Raw genomic sequence first — 19,058 nt, forward strand, 5'->3', positions numbered from 1 at the left:
ATTTTTTTTGTGGAGAATCTACCCCTTAAAAAAACAAATTGGTTTTTACTACTCGACGTTTGAGAATCAAAACGAGTAGAAAATACAAATTACACACGAAAATTTTATGCTTATTGATTAATAAATTGAGTGCGAGGTATATAAAAATTGGGAATATTCATGCTTGAAAGTGGAAGGATTGACTTAAAATTCTGGTATGTGGGTGAGTGACACGAGATTTTGACCTAGGAACCTATTCATGGTACACTGAGTGACCGAAAGATGAAAAAATTTAGGGACGAATATTAAACCTCCGACGTCTGAATAATAACAAGAGGCTAGCATAGCTACCAATCATTATATGCTACTATATATATATATTTTTTAATTTATGCATTAATCTTAAGAGTGATTTAAAAAAAGAATCACGTAAGTGAAAAATCCCTACTTCAAATTGAATAAACCAAATGGGTGGCGTGAATAAAAATCGATTCTCCAAAAGGGAATTTTACCACCATTTTTATTTTAACTTCTTCAAAGCGGAAGACCTTCTTCGCTCCCATCTTCGCGCGGCTAAAACCCACTTCCAGTTCCCGCTCACCAAAAAAATGGCGGAGCTCAGTAAGCTCACTCAGTTCATCGAGTCATTCGTCGACGTATCTCGGGCTGCGTCTCAACAGGTTCGTGCTCCATTTCTGTTCTGCTCCGCAACTCTTAATTTTTCCATCTTGCATGGCAAACTAGGCAATTACCAGAGCGGTTTGGACTCTCTGAACAAAACTACTGCAGATTAATCTGTTTCTACGCTGTTGGTCATCACTTATAGCTCACCTCGTTTGCCACATTTATTTAGATAGAAACGTAAGTAGAAAGCTCGAAAGTCTCGGAACCTGAGCAATTGCATAGTGTGCGTGTGTGTGTGTGTTGAGAAAATAGCGCAATTGGGTTGTTAGGGAAGTTACCTTTGACAAAGGTCGTCTTCAGAGCTGAGATGAAGAAGTGGTGGTCGAATGGTTAGTTCCAACTACGATCTTTGTTGTAAGAGTTAGATTATGGGTGATGATTATCATTGACTCGACTTCTCTTGGATTAGGGTGCACAAATACTCTGACATTTGCGTGCTTCTCATGCATGAACCTCGTGCATTGTTCTCGAATTTTTTCATTTATAAGCACTTGAGTTTTTTCTTATTCTGGTTTATCGTAAAAAGGAAAAATATAGGGCTTGTTTTGACCTTGAAGTTTGAACACATGGAAATAGTTGTGAATCACGGTTCCAAGCTGCAATATCAATAGCTAATTTAGAGAGTTTTCAGATGGATAAAATTCAGCGTCTTAGATTGGCATTGAGCAATATACAAGAAATGATGTATATAAAGGTTGAAAAACCACTGAAGAATAGTAAAACATCTCAGACAAATATACAGAACAAGATTGTGTCATAAAATTATATTTTTTATATTTAATCTGAGGTTTGCTCAGTAACTATTGATATAAAGGTTGAGAAACTTCCAAAGAATAGTAAAACATCTTCAATGTTATTTTAAGGTTTAAGTTGACAATGGAAAAGAATTAGATTTTGGGACGATGTCTGGACTAACTGTATCCCCCTTCTATCCAGGACACAAACACAATTTTAACAAAATGGAAGTGGTGATTTGTGATTGTTGGAACAAAGAAAATTGTGATGGGGATTTAGGCATTAGGAGAACCTCTTTGATAGAAAGATTAAAAGTTGGATCCATCCCAGAGATAATATTGATGGAGTGAGTTTAACTTCCTCGGAAGATGAGGTGATTCAGCCTCTCGAAAAGTCAGGAAACTTCATGGTTAAAACTTCATTTTTAACCTCATCTCAATCTTGCCCTCGCTGAAGATGCCTTTATTCAGCCTTTTCAAGGAAGGTAAAATAAAAAAAAAAGGTGAAATTATGCTTATGGTTCATTGCCTATAGAAGCCTCAGTGCCCACAACAAAAAGAAAATTCCTAGCTGGTTTATATCTCCTAATGCTTGCTGTTTGTGTCTTCAAGATACAAAAACTCTCGATCATCTGGTTCTTTATGCTGAAAATATTTAATTTATCCACTGTTTTTCCAGAAAAAGTGGATTCTCACCTTCCTGATGGCTTATTTGGAAACATGTGAGCTAAAATGACCTTACTTGAACATTATATGTTCTATAGGTTGTACAACTATGTCCTTGAATTCTAAGGGAGTGTGGGGTTAAAGCTTTTTATGGATCATTTGGCTAGAAAGAAAACAGATCTAAGAAATAATTTGATTCTTTTTGTGATTTTGTATAGCATACAAGGAGTGCCCTGTTAGGCCTCCAATAGTTAACACTTATGTAAGGAAGGGTAAGAAGGGAATTGTACTAGGGAGAGGAGGGAAGGAATAACCGTTTGGGAGTGTGGGGCCCAAGGATCATCGTGGGAATGAGGGCCGAGTGGTTATAAGTCAGTGATAGGTGGGAGTATTTTCTATTCAGGCTTTGATTAGTGAATAGCTAGTAAGCTAGAAGGAGAGTTACCCACCCTCTCGAATTGGTGAGGTGCTTCTGTTAAGCCTGTAGGCTTGTTTGCTTGATTTTCAATAAGAAATTGTGAGGAGATACCTCACATGCCCCTCACAAGTTCTTTCGTAATCACAGTATTTATTTGGTTACCTTGGATCTTACATGTAATAGCTTTCTCACGCTGGGGGCTTTATGCATTCCCGACCATTAGGTTGTAACTCTTTTGCTTGGCTTTAGGATATTCCCTGATTCTTATAAAAAATAGGGAAAAACGGTGATATTATGGTATATCATGTTAATACCCAAATAAGATGTAATTCACAAGCCAATTATGTGAACAAAGTTACAATTAACATAGGAAAATCACAAATATTTTATCCATGAGTCAACAAGATATTGGCTGAGTTGACTCGAGTTAGGCCAAATCAAACCTGGTCATTTAATATTTTGTTATTTCTTGTACAGTATATAATTGTCACATCGTTGGCTACCAAGACAGATACTGGTTGGGTTGATTCCTTTTTAAATTATTGCAAATGAGTGCTGTTGTTCACTGCAAGTAGTGGGTTCAACAATTTAGTTTCATTTACTTTAGACTCAGAATTGATTATATGCGTCCAATTGTTTTGATTATCACGTTGATATGAGTAATTGAATCTAAATCTGTGAAGTATATAGTATGCACCCTTATTTAGCCCTTTACTTAAATTTTCATTTTTTACTCTGATATAATTTATTTTTCCCAGTTATAGATAAATCATTTATATGATCTATTATTTTGAAAAAGGTGACAAAAATGTACTTGTGCTGAAATTGTTTAGTAGTGGAAATAGTAGAGATGTTTTTTCTCAATGAACTCATTTTATAACGTTTCAGGACAATGAAATTCAATTTCTTTATTTATTCTTAATGTTCCCAATAGGATAAATGATATCTGGAACCAATTCCATTGAGTTCTACCAATTGTATGTAATTGAATTCCTCGGTGGAATTAGTGTAAAAGTAATACATGAGGTATATAGTAAGAGTTTCACTTTCCGTTCCGGAAGTCTTGGTAAGAGTTTCACTTTCTTCTCTTATTTGCCAAGAACAAGGGTGGACATGACGGGCAGCAAATGGAAACACTTTTACATGGAACTTTGGCTAAAGTTTGTTCTTTCTGGTAAAAACTAATTTTACATATTCTATGTCAAGCTTTGATGCCTCTTGTTACTGTGTTATCAAGATGTTTATTGGTAGGTGAAGTTCCCTTCGCATAATACTAAAGCAGCATGTATTAACTGTAGCAGATTGGAAGTAGCTCTGTTACTCAGATTTTTTGTGCTCCACTAATGAATCGCCCACTTGGGGGTAAACCTACAACAAGTACAAGGTTTTCTGGGACCTTGTTATTGATAAAAGTCGTTCGACATTTGGAGGAGGAAAGATGACTCTTATTCTTGCTGTCTGCTCTAAAGATATCAAAAATTTCCTTTATTTATCTATTTCTTTCCTGCAGTTTGGTGGGAAATGGCCAAAGAATATCTTTTTTTTTTTTTGATAAGAAACTGAGAGAAATGTATTAATCACAAAAGGGAGAACAACCTAAGGGCAAGGGGTAGCCAAACCAAAACTACTACATGAGCGCCTTCCAATTGTGAAGGATCGAAAGAAGGGAAATGGCCAAAGAATATCAAAATCTTGATTTGGATTTTGTTTAATGTTAGGCCTTTACACAAATGATAGAATTCAAGTTAGACACCTAATATGTTTATCCAGTGTGAGTTGGTGCATTGAAAAGGTCATGTGAAAAATGCTAACCTTATCTTTTCGGGAAGCCCTTATATTACTCATATTTAGTGAAGCTTTTCTAGATCTTTAATGTTTCACTGGTCCTCCCTCAATCAGTTGTTCAGTTTTTGCAAATTGCTCTTTGCTGCCAACCTTCTACGGGAAAAAACGTATAAATAAAAAGAAATATGAGAAAAACACGGAAGCAGAGGTCAAGTTTTTGTTAACAAATGTTGTTAGAGATGCTTTATCAGTTGGTTTGTCTTCCAACACGTGCCTTGGGATTGGGGGGCAATTTAGGAATCCATTGATTTCGTGGCTTATTTTTTTGGCATTCCCTTTATAAGGAATTTTTCTTTTTGTGTGGCTATCCTCCCCAATTTCTTGCAGTCGTAATGTCATTTGTAAATTCCTTGGAAGTTATTGTACATTTCTTTACACTTTATGAACAGTCCATTTTCCTATATATATATATGTATATATGTAAGGTTATTTCTTTATACTTTATGAACTGTTCGTTTTCCCATACGTATAAAAGGTTATACTGTGAAGTTACGGCTGTGTATCAATGTACTGACGATAAGAACACCAAGAAGAACAATGGACTAATGAGAGTATATGTGACACTACAGGCCGCAAGCTTGGAAGCAATTGCCTCCCTTGTGAAGAACAATTTATTAACAATAGAAACATTGGTATTTTCTACCTAGCTTCTTTCTTCTTCCCTTCCTAATTGTTCGCATTTCGTTTAAATCTAAGCAATTTTACTGCCTTAAATTCTTGTTTACATGATTTAGGTCAGAGAGATGGGGATGTACTTGACAATTACCGATAATATTATTCGAGGGAGAGGTGCTGCTATATACTTTTATTGATTTCATTAATTTTTGAATAACTAATGAATGTGATAATGTGAAACTTATTTGATCTTGTCAAGTGAAATAAATAAATTTACTAGGGTAGAGCTTAATGGAAATAATGTAAATTAAGATTTTTTTTGGGAGAAGTTTAGGATTTGATATTGTACCCAAGCTAGAATGCCATCTTGTGCAAGATTACAAAACTCTCTAGTGGGCTCAAATACGTAAGAGAAATTACAGAACTTTCTGTGTAACACGTAACGTACTAGATGCACTTACCCTCACTCCATTCCAATTATTTGGTCTATTCTATTATACAGAAATCCTCTTAGGTCTTTCTTTCTTTCCACAGCTTCAGTAAAATAGCCAAAGAAGCAATAATCTGGATAGACCTAGCTTTGTTCCTAAAATTTTTACCAAAGACTAGCTAAAATACGATTACTTTCAAAGGTGATGTCTTATTGATATTCAAGGCATAAAAGAGCGTCTCCAAAATTTCCTTGACAGCAACGAATGAACAAGTTCTGAATTTTGTCATTAGTGCCTGACACTGGTTGTATTATAACACATCTCAACCTTTTGTTTGTTTGGGGGATGATATTTAACATTGTTGCTATGCTTTGTTGTTCTCGTTCTAAATATCTGTTATATAGACACCATCCTTTGTGGTTAAGACGCACTGTAAATAGTTGAAAACTTGACATGTTGGCTTGTGTTTCCAATTTATTCTCTATACTGTTGAAAAGAAACGAAAATCATGCTATACTTTTCAGGTATACTTCTTCTTGGAGAACTACTTACATGTCTTGCATCAAAGTCTCTAGACAGTGCAACAATACACAGCTTAATGGCATTCTTCACAGAGAGACTGGTGAGTGAGCACTTTTAATCTCTCTCTCTCTCTCTTTTTGTCCTGTACCAATAACCTATCCAAATATAGGGGTGATGCGTGTTTTGTAGTCTTTTTAGATTATGATTTCCATTTTTTTTTTGTTTCCATTTATGTCTTTGTTCTATATGTTATGCTTTTTCATTGCTTCCTACTGCAAGGTTAGCTAAACATAGATGTTTTCTTCTTTATACTTTTTGTACTTTCTATACATTGTAATGATTTTCTTTTAAACAAAGATAGATGCTTACTATCGTAAGATTGGTCAAACATAGATGTTTCTTTTCTTTCTTTTTTCTTTCTTTCTTTCTTTTGGGTAATTTCTTTTACATTTTAGTAACTTACTTTTGAAGTATGGCCTGGGCAATAGTATTTTTGAGCTAATAAGAATTTGGGCAGCAGCAAAAATTTTAGGCCTGGTTCATGCACTTTGGGATTCTTATAAAGAGTTAAAAGAATACCATCAAAGAGGAGCTTCTTGTGGAATTTCAAGATTTCTTTTTGACGTGTTTCTTTTTCTTTGATAAGAAACCATGAAAGTTTATCAATGAAACCTACATCACTTGCAAAATGGTAAGCTTTTCCTTACATGTTTATTATGAAAGTTTGCCTCACAAATGAAAGTCTGTCATCAACATGTGTGTATAGAGAGGCTAGTAAACCAAGTGTGTGAAGAGGCAAATAAGCGAGAAAAGTATATTTGTGGAGAGAAGTTAGATAGGGAAAGTATGCAGGGAGAAATTGGTGAGAAATAGTGTGGGTAATGGGAAGTTAGTGATAGAAAATGCGTGTGAAGAGAGAGATTATTGAAAAAAGATGTGTAGAGAGGATTTAGTGAGAGAAAGTGCGTAGAGAGAAAATTTTGTGAGAGAAACTGTCAGAGCGAGATTATTGAGAAAAGAGGTCTTGAGAGAGGTTAGCGAGAAAAGGTGTGTAGAGGTTAAGGATGAAGTGTAAAAACCCAAAGTACTTGGTAAAACACATATCAATAGCTTCTTCAAAGCATTTATGAGTACTTTTGGATTTTTAGAGTACTTTTGAGTTGTAGCTAAACGTAAACCTTTGAGGGAGGAAGTACTTAAAATCATTTGAAATTACTTTTGTCATAGTTAAAAGAACTCCCAAACATACCCCAGTTGGTATTGTAATTTTTTTTAAAACCAGAAACAAACTTTTAATTGAAAGATTAAAAGAAATAAAAAGATGTTTAAGGATACAATCCTCATAGGGGGAGAGAAAGGGAGAATAAATAATTTTCTTTGATAAGAAACATAGATATATATTCAAAAAATTGAGGAGAACAGCCTAAAGTCTAGGGTAGAGGGAACCCCTGCTGTAAAGACTACAAAAGAGCTACAAAAGAAGAGCCTTCCAATTGATAATAGCGATTAAAAGGCTGTAATTACAAAAAAAAAGGTCTATGGTTGGAACACGACCAAGACAGATAATAAACAGAAGACATCTTATCTTCCAAAGTTGCCATAGGAGGGCTCTCAAAGCACAATTCGACAACTTTTTTGCCTTACCATAAATAATGAAACTAGCTAGGGAAAATAAAAGCATCCCAATGAAGACAAACATTGTTAAAAGTATAATTTTCAAACAAAGATTTCAAAGAACATCAATGGGAAGTTTAATTTTGGGCAAACGAAACCCTTAGTTGGTATTGTAGATTCTTTATGATACCTATTTCATCATGAAAGTTTCAATATTCAATATTCAATATTTTGGAAAGAAAATTGAAGGGTTTTGGAAGATAGATTGTCTACTACATATTCTTTTGGATTAGTGTACAACATACTACCTCTTGGTGGTGTACTAACCACAGTAAATTTTTTTTCTTTTTTTCATTAATGATTGGAATGCTTTGATTGTATAGCTCCTCTTGGGTGGGGTTTTTCCTTTTCATGGCCCTAGACTGTTTCTTGTGGCTCTTGCTAACACGTTCTGATGTTTCTTATAAAAAAAATGAAAAAAGAATATGGTAGATGATTTGTTTCTTATTATCAGGCAGATTGGAAAGCTTTAAGAGGTGCCCTTGTTGGTTGCTTGGCACTGATGAGGAGAAAAACTAATGTTGGTAGAGTTTCAAAGAATGATGCAATGTCCCTTGCGCGATCTTATTTTCAAAACCTTCAAGTACAGTCCTTGGGACAGCATGATCGGAAGGTGAGTCAACATATATAGGAAACTTATACAGATGCCTGCAGGCAAATGCTTTTAAATTTCAGTGAAGTTTGTGACATAGTTTGTTTTTGTTTGACTTCGATTTATTTGTTTTGGCAGCTCAGTTATGAACTTCTGGTGTGCCTGTTAGAACATTATCCTGATGAAGTTGTTTCACTGGTACTGTTTCTATCATGCTTTCTTGCAGCTTTCTCTCGACCCTTTTCATTTTCTGAGGAGTTGTGAAAACCATGAGAAGCTACTCAAAATTGTTTTCTTGATCCATTTATTCATCTAATTATTATTACTTATCACATTCATATATTATTCTTGGAATGTTATGATTAACTGGATATAAGATTACTTTGCTCATGAATATTTCTGTCAATAGTATTTTGTGTGGAATAGCACATAAAAAGCCTACTAGAATTCTAAAAGATTTTATTAGAATATAGTTCAAGGTGTTCGAAGATTTTTATAATGACTCTTAGGTTTGATCTGGAGCCCCTTCTTTTAGTTTGGCTGTTTTTATTGGGCTACCTTTTTTTATGTCCTTTTGTATTATATTATTCTTCTCAATGAAAGCTTACTTTTCATCAATTTTTTTCCTTCAAAATGGCCCTAATGTTGTAGTTCTATGCATATCTCCTTCCTCAAAATCCTTATTCCTTCCGTGTGAATCAGCAATTGCTTGCATTTGGCATGTTCAATTTGTTAGTTAGTTGTCACTTGTAATGTGGTTGGATTATTCCTTGCCATCGTTCATATTTTCAGCACAGAGGCTGATTTCTAGGGAAGGTAGTTTCACTAAAATCAATATTAGTTTAGAAACACTTGTTTATACAATTTCATAGAAACATTTTCTTGCAGTGCGATTTGTCATTACACTGAATGTTGGAGATGTAATTCCCACCTGTAAACTTGAATTTTATTTTCGAAAGGAAAGATTAATTAATGAGTGTATTGACCTTCTTAAACTTGAATTTTAAGTTTCTTAAGTGGGGAGTGCTAAACCTACAGTCCCAAGATAAATTTTATGGATCTGCCGCCATTTTTGGGAGTTGGATAAGGTGCCATGATGAAGTGTGAACAAACTTTCAGATATTCTAATCTACATAGGAAGAGGCTGCTTCAACATCCTATGCTGTGTTGCATTGTTGTTTTTTTTTTTTTTTTTTTGTTTTAGGATGGGGAACAATTTAATTGATGATATGATGCTGTTGTGTCACATTGTTGATTTTTGCTGTTTCGGAGACTTCCCTGTGCATCTTAAACTGGAGTACAGGTTCTTTTTGATAGGGAGGGAATTCATATAGTGAATTAGAGGACTAACCATTTGCTTTTCCTTACATTTTACTGTTATGCTACAATATTAGTTTACTGTTTATTAATTACTTGCATGGTTTTTTGCATTGTTAGTTTTTTAGATGATTAGTTGACAAACTCTATAAATTAGATGTTTATTCTTTGTAATGCTGTCTTTAATATTGAATAATATAATATTGCTTTGAGCATTCCTGGACAACTCCAATCTGTGGCCTACATCACATCCTAACATCCACATGACGTTTCTCATGTTGCACTGTTTTGTATAACTTTTGTGCTTGATTATTTAAACTTACTTGGCATTTGTTTGGAGTTAGTGTCAATAAGCTTTCTCACTGTTATCTAGGGTGATGATCTTGTGTATGGAATCTGTGAAGCCATTGATGGTGAAAAAGATCCACATTGCTTAATGCTTACCTTTCGCATCGTTGAGCTTGTGGCAAAGCTATTCCCCGATCCAACTGGAACGCTTGAAATCTGTTCTAATGATCTTTTTGAATTCCTGGGTTGCTACTTCCCAATCCATTTTACACATGTAAGCTCAATGCATGCTTCTCTTGTTTCATCTTCTTTCTTGGTTGCTCGACTTTCTCCTCCTGTCTATGATTAGTTCTTGGTTGTGTACTCTCTCATTTGGGGAGGAAAAATGGTGAACCATTAATGTAAAATACAGCAGCAATTGTTTGTCTTTGATGTTAAATTGAGGTAGGTAGAAGGGCTAGAATATGGAGAGAAGATGGAATCCTTCGTCTGTGAATCTTCTTGGAATTGCAATAGCTGAAAATTTACATTGCAAGTTGAAACGAAAGTAACAACATAAAAAATGTTAAAAATGGCATTCTCTGTATCTTTAAATCGTGAGCTCAGGGATGCTAAGGTAACTTGGATTTCAACATTTATGGATCATAGAATAGTATATGTCAAAAATGAGTCTCCAAGAATTGGAGAATTTAAATGGATACTGCCAAGAGATTTCGTGACGTTCTCCTGTTTCTATGCTTTGTTTTGCACACGTATTCTTTTATATTTCTTTTTTGCCCCTATATTTGCAAAATATGGTGTTTACTATTATGGTTGCCCTGTCTTCATATTGTTTTTTAAACTATAATGATCCAGGGAAGAGAGGAGGATGTAGATGTAAGAAGGAGTGATCTTTCGCAGGCACTTATGGTATGGTAATGTGCAAGGACATCATTTTACTGCCTCTTACATTGTAATTTGAGCTCTTCCTTGTTACCAAATATTTTGTACACGAGAACTTTATTTAATACAAATAGCATTCTAGAGGTTCTAGGTGTCCTGCTTTAGTGAGTAGTACCCCAGTTGTTGGTTTTGTTTCATTACTGCTTAAGAGTTATGATGTTCATCTATTGTATCGTGATCATAACTTCCCATACAGCCGTGAGCATGCTGAATGTATCTATGTTTTCCTATTTTGTTCAAGACTTCAGATTTCTTTTCTTTTATGGGTCAGTTATAAATTTATTGGCTCCTTGGATAGGTATTAATTACATTACCCCCATCTATCATCAATGGGTGCTTTATTTGTTTACAGTGCATGTTAAACCCTGCACCCACATCCATAATCTTGAATGCAGATTATTTGACTTGATTTTACTTGTAATATTACTGTGCAGATGGCCTTCTCATCTACCCCGCTTTTTGAGCCATATGCAATTCCTTTGCTTCTCGAGAAACTTTCATCTTCGCTGCCGCAAGCAAAGGTTTGTCTAAATTTCTCTATTTACTTGATTTAGTTATTATATAGGGTTCGCTTCTTTTGAATCTCCAATTGCCCAAGCTGTTGTGTAATAACGTAAATGATTGCAGATTGATTCTTTGAAGTATCTGAGTGATTGCACAGTTAAATATGGGGCAGATAGAATGGAAAAGCATCATGAAGCTATCTGGTCTTCATTAAAGGAGATCATATTTACTTCAATAGGACAGCCTTCTCTGTCCATTAACTCAGACGCATTAAATAGTCCTCGGGACGAAATTACAACAGAAGCTCTAGGACTCCTGCAAAAGATACTTGTGGAGAGTAATGGACTTTTTTTAGGATTAATTATCAATGATGAAGATATAAAAGATATTTTCAACATCCTAAATATTTATACATGTTACAACGAGTTCCCTCAGCAAAGCAGGCAGAGACTAAATGCAGTTGGATGTATTCTTTACAATTTAGCGAATGCATCTGTTGCTTCCTGCAATGAAGTGTTTGAAAGTTTCTTCCCTCGTTTGCTGGATATTGTGGGGATTTCAGCAAATCAGGTTCGTAGTAATGAAATTTCTCCCTCGGGGAATTTCAACTTTGGAGCCCTATACCTCTGTATTGAACTCCTTGCAGCTTGCAGAGGTTTGATTGTGAGCTGTGATGAACATACATTCTCTGTTAAAGAGAAGTCATTCAGCATGCTTCAAACCTTTTCATGTTCAATGGTTCAGGTCCTCACTTCAACCTTTCCAGGAATTATTGAGAAAGATCTGCATGATGCTGAATTCTACTGTGCAGGTATCTTCTTTTGACGTGTTTTCCTCAAATGATTTCAGTGAAATTTCTGCCTGTAAATTTGCTATTTTATGTTCATTTATATTTCTCCCTATTATGTTTTTGTTGAAGAAAGAGGATGATTCTCAATTCCTTATAGGAGCTACTGCAGTCAACAGTTATCTGTCTTTTCAATTTTTTTCCTATTTTCATTTATATCTCTTCCGAACAAATTTATAATTGATCTGTCTTTTCTCTTATTATTGCTCATATGTTTGACTGGTTGAAACTTTACATCTAAGATTGATCAATTAGAATATAATCTATGGCTGAAGTTTGGCATCATGTGCAGTGAAGGGCTTGCAGAATCTGGCCACATTCCCTGTAGACTCTTCACCAGTATCTGGAATTGTATTCAAGGATATTTTGTTGGCACTCATGTCATTTATAACGGTGGACTTCAAATTTGCATCATTGTGGAAACATGCCTTGAAGGCATTGCAGCATATTGGTTCATTTGTTGACAAATATGATGGGTCTGTGGAATCACAAAGTTACATGCATGTTGTTGTTGAAAATATTGCATCGATGTTCTCTCTTCATGATGAGGCCATGCCATTGATGCTTAAACTTGAACTGGCATCAGACATTGGTAGAACTGGGCGAAGTTATATGCTGACAATTGTTCAGGGGATTGCAGAGGCAATATTTTTCCATTTACCTGAGGTTTATGTACGTGTTAAAACATTAGTAATCTTTATTTTATGTTAGATATTCCTCCTAGGCATCTTTCAATATTCCCAGTTAAAGAGATTATTTGTCTTCCATTTTTGGTTATCCTTTAATACTTCTTTTTAGGTTTTTCTCTTCTTTTATCCAATAGCAATGCATCAGAAGGAGAACTCCAGTGGATGAATAATCCTTTTTTCTGCCTAATTAACCTTTTTGATGACTGTTTCATTCGTTTTTCCTGAAAGGATAGTGAAAAAAAAGCAACGTAGCAGAGAAAGAAACTCCAGCGGATGAAAATTTCTGTCTATGCTTTAATATTATACTTATTTTGAGGTTATTTATTTTTGCTTTTCTCGACCCCTTTGAATGGAGAAAAAAAAAGAACAAATAATGCACCATAGGAAGAACTTAACTGGATGGTCAAGGACTGTCAGAGTTCTCTCTTTTTTCGTTTATCATGATGTTGTTTTCCCATTATTATTACTGCCTCAATTTTGAGTTTATTATTATTATTATTATTATTATTCTAATCTAATGGGCTTCTGCAAATTCTATTTACTTAGGTCCATGGGAGTTCAAAGTCGGTTGAGATTTTACTGTCCCTGCTGGATTGCTACTCAACTAAAATTCTTCCATGGTATATGGTTCTATATATTGTACATCTTTCTGTGGAAAGTTATGAACATATCAATTCTTGCATTTTCTTCCCTGTACTCCTCCACCATGAAGGCACCTACAAGATTATTTTTTGACACTGAAACAGTACATTAAACTTCTGGGAGTGGTACTTTTATTGCAGTAGCAATATTTCAAATGGAATGATTTTCCTTTTTCTAACCCTAATAAGTTCATTGAAAGATTAGGGATTACAATTTGACACTATAACATTGGGTATTATTAACTCATAGATATTGAGTATTCTTCAAGTACGTAGTTTCAAGTTTTTGAACTTATGACCCTGTTGGCACCAGGGGCTTTTTACCACTAAGCTTAATCCTGAGGTTATATGGAGGACATTTCTACTTCCCTTGTTAAATAATTTTGTTTTTTTGGTTTTTTTTTTTAACTTATTGTAAGGGTTTTTATTTCCTTTCTTTCTTTCTCTCTTCCTTTTCTCTTTTCAGGGCTAAGACATTTTTCTTTTTATAGTTATTATAGTAAATTTTTTCTATTGTTCGGTCAAAAATGCCAAAATGATTACCAACTTTAAGTTTCTTCTTGGTTTCTCATCCCGTATTTTAACTCAGGAGCATACAATCTCATTGTAAGAGTGTTTTTTTTTTCTCATGAAATAATGTATATGCAGTATAGGGGTATTCAGCATGCACTCCCAAGATAGAATGAACATTGGGTACTTTATTGTATAATAAGGCTGTGTTAGCTTTGCTCATGTCCTATATAATGCACAACCACCTTATAGGATCAGACCCCCTATCAGATTTACTAATGTGAGGCATACAGAATGCCTAATCAGCTAGAAAGGAATGTAATAGGAGTTTCTCTTTTATTGAAAATGCAATTCTAGGGTTTGAGGTTCAAACACTTAATGGGGTTTCTTGAACCAAATAGGCTTTGCCTGTGAGAATATCCATGAAAATGAGAGTTACTCAAAAAGTTGTTCATGAAGAGAGAGGTAATAAAGAGTAATGGGAGGAAGGTAAGAACCCAGTCTGGCTACAAATCAAGGCTCTTGGAGACCTGGCAGTTCTACACTGCAAATACTCTACTTCTCTTTCTTCCCTGCCATTGCATAGCTTAATACAATGTCACACAGCTTATAGTTTCTCTTACGTATGATAGTTGGCTACCATGGACTGCAGCAGTTTGGTTGTAGTAGACAGGCTGAGTAGGTTGACGTTGAACGGTGGTAATTATTTTATTTGCTAATTCTCATCTTGTGGAACTTGGAAGTATACTTCGCTCTATTTGAGCTGGGAATGAAAAACAGTAAAAATCTTAGTTTAGAGATAATATTGGTTCTTATCCCCATTTTTAATGTCTTCAATCTGTGTAAGACGCTAAAAGATCTTGTGCCACAAACAAACCACGTTTTCAGGTTCTTTTTTTTTTTTTTTCCTATTAGAATCAAATTGATGCAATATGCATCTTAGACTCCATTTTTGGTTTGACGTTTTTTCCATCTTTTTTTTCCCCCCTTCCCTTAACCAGTTATCAATGATTATGTGATACTTACATTTGTCATAATGGTGTAGGCTTGATGAAGCTGGAGATTTTGAGGAAGTCATCATGCGACTTGCTCTAAACATTTGGGATCAGATTGAGAAGTGTTTAGTTTTTAGTGCCTCGATGCCAAATAAAGTGAGTTAAATTTCTATTCTCTGTTTTATTAGTTGTCAATTAGACTAAGCTACCGTTGTTTTATTAGTTGTCAATTATACTAAGCTACCGTTTAGACAACTTGGTTTCAGTTGTTCACTATTTACTCAAGTTGCAGCTTGCTCTTTTTTATTATTTTTTTCTTTTTCTTTTTAATTTTTTTTTACAATGAATCCAGGTGATTCTTGATGCTACCATGATGGCATTAAAACTCTCTGTTCGAAGTTGCTCAAAGGAGAGCCAGAACAATATAATCCAGAAAGCATACAATGTATTATTAACAAGCAATTTTTCTCCATTTAAAGTAGCATCCTCTACTGCTATACCAGTCCAGATGGAGGGCTTACAACTTCTGCAGCAGAAAGATAGTCCTATTTGTAGAGATGAATGGATTCTTTCATTATTTGCATCAGTCATTATAGCACTTTGTCCACAAACACATGTTCCAAATGTGAGATCAGTAATGCATTTGCTTATGTCATCCATCACCAAGGGCTGTATTCCAGCCGCTCAGGCACTTGGTTCTATGATCAATAAACTGAGTCTGAAGTCTGACGAAGTAGAAGTCTCAAGTTATGTTTCTTTGGAAGAGGCTATTGACATTATTTTCAAAACAAAATTTAGATATTTAAATGGTGAAAGTACTCGTGATGGTAGTGAAATGTTTCTCACTGATTTATGCTCTAGCACTGGAAACAGCTGTTTGCCTCAAGTTCATGCTGTAGTTGGATTATCATGGATTGGAAAAGGTTTGCTTCTTTGTGGTCATGAAAAGGTTCGAGATATAACTATGGTTTTCTTGGAGTGCTTATTATCAAAAGGCAGAACAGATGCCTCACCCTTGCAGCAGGTTATGTTGGAAAAAGATTGCGAGACAAATTTAGATTTCGCAGTAATGAAAGGTGCAGCAGATGCATTTCACATTCTTATGAACGATTCTGAAGTTTGTTTGAACCGTAAATTCCATGCAATAGTACGACCACTTTATAAGCAGCGTTTTTCCTCTACCATGATGCCTATTTTCCAGTCTTTATTGAGCAAATCAGATTCATCACTTTCTAGGTAGACATATGTCTTTTCCTCTATTCGGAAATTAATTTTTCTTTTAATGAGGATATTGCATCTGAGTTTTTCATGTCTGTGTCTTAGTAACGTCCAGACTAAGAAGAATGTGTCTAAATGCTTATGCAAACAGTTAATGTTTAGTCTTATAGACCTGTGCTTATTACTGAACTAAACAAACTCTACCATGTTAAAGTTTTCTTTCAAGTTTGTTATCCTTCGTAGTACTATTACGTCATTTAGCATTGCGATGTTGCAACCCCAAAGCATCTTCCTGTCTCTTTACCGTTACATCTCAAACAGCTTATTTAGAAATGTGCAATCTGTGTACTGGGATTGTTATTGGTTTACCCTAACTTGAATCACATAGCAAGATTTGTCAAATTGATTACAAAGTTTGATTTTACGAACATGTTAATATTTATATTTAACCAAATAATATCCGGTTTAACATCATTATATACAGATTTCAAGTAAACATCTTAATAACTGGCTCGTGAATCATCATAATGCAGTCTAGGTTATTCCTGCTGGACCCATTCATTTGATTGTATTCATGACAGTTGAAATGTACTTCAAGTTGGGCTCTGGTGTTTGTTAACGTTGAAGTTAGAAACTTAGAAATGTGCACGGAAATACCTGTTTAGAGCATTTACTGTTATGTAATCTTGCTCTAACCTTGTCAGATGCTAGTCTATGTGAAATATTTGGTAACCATGTACTAATACACCGCTTTGTGTTTCAGATGTATGTTGTATAAGGCGTTTGCACATGTTACATCTGATACTCCACTCACTGCTATATTGAGTGATGCCAAGAAGGTTAGTTTTAATGTAAACAAAAAGCAGTTGCTGGTTGAGTGATGCGAAGAATGTTATTTGTGCTATTGTTGCAGCTTTCTTTTTCCTTTTTAAATGAAACCTATGAAATTTAGTAAGTATCACATTAATTTTGCAGCTTATTCCCATGCTGCTGGCTGGCTTGTTAACATTAAGCGTGGATATTGCAAATAAGGATGTGGTTTATGGCCTTCTCCTTGTTTTATCTGGGATACTGATGGACAAAAATGGTAAGGCATGATCTGTTTCCAGGATTAAATCTCCTTTTCATTATCACATCATTTTTATTTTATTTTGCATATTCACATATCCATCTATGTGATGTGACAAACTTAAGGGTGGTACTTTTTGGGCTGTGAGTTTTGGTGTTTGGGAGAGTAGCGGAGCTCTTGTATCTTCTCCCGATGCAACTGCAAGGAGAAAGTTTAGTTGGAGTTGGGGCCAAAAACTTGTAGGAGAGAACCAAGAGCTCTCAAATTATCATGGGTAGATCTCATCTTTTTGGGAGCCCATGGATCTAAATAAACAATTTCCATTCTGTCATGCTTTTGTACCGAACTTAACAGATTATTTGGCCAGTTCTAAGAGGATCTGCTCATTATACTGCAGGACAAGAAGCTGTCGCAGAGAATGCACATTCAATCGCTGTTTCCCTTGCTAGGCTTACTGCCTTTCCTCATATGATGGTATCAAGTCATTTCTTGATTGTTATTTTATTATGTCTATAGCCACAATCATTGTGACTGGTTTCACTGCTGATATTCTCCTGTTATATAGATGTTCTTTTTTTTCTTTTCTTGTGGTCCTTCTGTGAAATTCTTCGAGTAAGACAACTGTCGCCAATTTCTGCTCTTTGCTTTCACATGTACGGTATCTCACACATTCACACAGTTCCTTGGGGCTAGGTTAGTACTTAGTAGATATGATTTTTAGTAGTTTGTATCGTCTGGATTTCCCTTGTATGACAACTTAGGTCTGAACTTTCTTAGTTTTAGACATGCAACCGATATTTTAATTGCTTGCTCCAAAAAAACTAGCATGTCGTGGTCGTCAACTGTCTGTAAATCCGTCATTAGTCATAAAGCTGAAAAAGGGTGCTGGGTCATTCATTGTTTTCAAGTTCAATGACGGCGATAATTTCCAAGGCACGAGCTATATTTAGTAATAACAATGATGCTAGTATATTACACTGTCGTACTAAAGCCTGAAGGACATGCACAATCCAGCTTGTTCGAGAAACCGCAATTCAGTGCCTTGTTGCCATGTTGGAGCTGCCCCATGCAAGGATATATCCAGTGAGAAAACAGGTAGCCAGATGATTATTCCTTGTATTGAATGTTCCCTTGGCTTGTGCACTCTATTCTGCATATATGATGCTGAGTTCGATCCCGATCATAGATTTCAGTTACGTGTTTAATGCAATGTGTCATTGTCAGGTACTAAATGCAATATCAAAAACTCTTGATGATCCAAAGAGAAGTGTTCGTCAGGAAGCTGTCAGATGTCGACAAGCATGGTAAATTCTGCACTTTTGTTTGTGTATGATTCCATGAACAGATTGTGCTTAAACCATTGTGTAATTTCTCCAACAGGGCATCAATCGCATGAAGAAGTCTTCATTTCTGATGGTCCTTTGCAAGCAAAATTTTCAGTTGTCACACAGCTGGTGCGTGCTCTGTAATACATACCTGTGAAACTTGGCCAAGTTGGCAGCCGAGCATTTGAAGTTGCCAATCTAGAGTGTATATTTCCTGCTATTACATATAATCAATGTACAAGTGCTAGTTGAGTTGAGTTTTCTCTTTTTTAAATAAGAGCTAGTCTATTTTTTTCTTTGGTACATGAAAAAAACTGATCTGGAAAAGCAAAAGTCGGTATAGGTTACACGTTACACATGTAGGATATTAAGCCGAGTGCAACGATAATTCGAAGAACTTTGAAATGTGCAAACCCAACAAAGATTGATTTGTCTATACTTTAATATCATACTCCAAACTGAAGAGAGAAGATGCTTAACAGCTTAAGCAATCTGATAATTTTTCTGTCACAAACTCGCAAGTAGATAGAGAGATTTATTACGAAGTACCTGT

General features: G+C 35.2%; 1 protein-coding gene across 2 annotated transcripts; it reads left to right on the plus strand.

Moving 5' to 3' along the window:
- The first annotated feature begins 469 nt into the window (after positions 1-469).
- MET18 (ARM repeat superfamily protein) lies at positions 470-18,762 on the plus strand. Of its 2 annotated transcripts, XM_088118059.1 has the most exons (21): positions 478-659; positions 3,582-3,655; positions 4,802-4,958; positions 5,061-5,115; positions 5,897-5,994; positions 8,023-8,181; positions 8,299-8,358; positions 9,851-10,039; positions 10,621-10,674; positions 11,142-11,228; positions 11,335-12,022; positions 12,351-12,730; positions 13,294-13,367; positions 14,944-15,049; positions 15,246-16,129; positions 16,875-16,950; positions 17,087-17,198; positions 17,578-17,654; positions 18,195-18,275; positions 18,405-18,484; positions 18,561-18,762. In XM_088118059.1, the coding sequence occupies exons 1-21, from the start codon at positions 588-590 to the stop codon at positions 18,574-18,576; spliced, it is 3,579 nt and encodes a 1,192-aa protein (XP_087974185.1). In that variant the 5' UTR covers positions 478-587; the 3' UTR covers positions 18,577-18,762. The 2 variants fall into 2 exon arrangements, 1 of the variants encoding a protein (XP_087974185.1); XR_015787423.1 differs by lacking the exons at positions 18,195-18,275; positions 18,405-18,484; positions 18,561-18,762 and having other exon boundaries at positions 470-659; positions 15,246-15,969; positions 17,578-17,606.
- The last annotated feature ends 296 nt before the right edge of the window (positions 18,763-19,058 follow it).

Source organism: Momordica charantia (assembly GCF_013281855.1).
Source record: "Momordica charantia cultivar OHB3-1 chromosome 9 unlocalized genomic scaffold, Mcharantia_2.0 BLBB01000009.1, whole genome shotgun sequence".
Lineage (NCBI taxonomy): Eukaryota > Viridiplantae > Streptophyta > Magnoliopsida > Cucurbitales > Cucurbitaceae > Momordica > Momordica charantia.

What these genes read in the sequence shown, in the direction of transcription:
- MET18 (XM_088118059.1), top strand. Translation starts at nt 588, where the DNA reads ATGGCGGAGCTCAGTAAGCTCACTCAGTTCATCGAGTCATTCGTCGAC. An exon ending in GCTAAAGTTTGTTCTTTCTG is followed by an intron (nt 3,656 to 4,801) that starts GTAAAAACTAAT and finishes TACGTATAAAAG; the next exon opens with GTTATACTGTGAAGTTACGG. An exon ending in CATTCTTCACAGAGAGACTG is followed by an intron (nt 5,995 to 8,022) that starts GTGAGTGAGCAC and finishes TCTTATTATCAG; the next exon opens with GCAGATTGGAAAGCTTTAAG.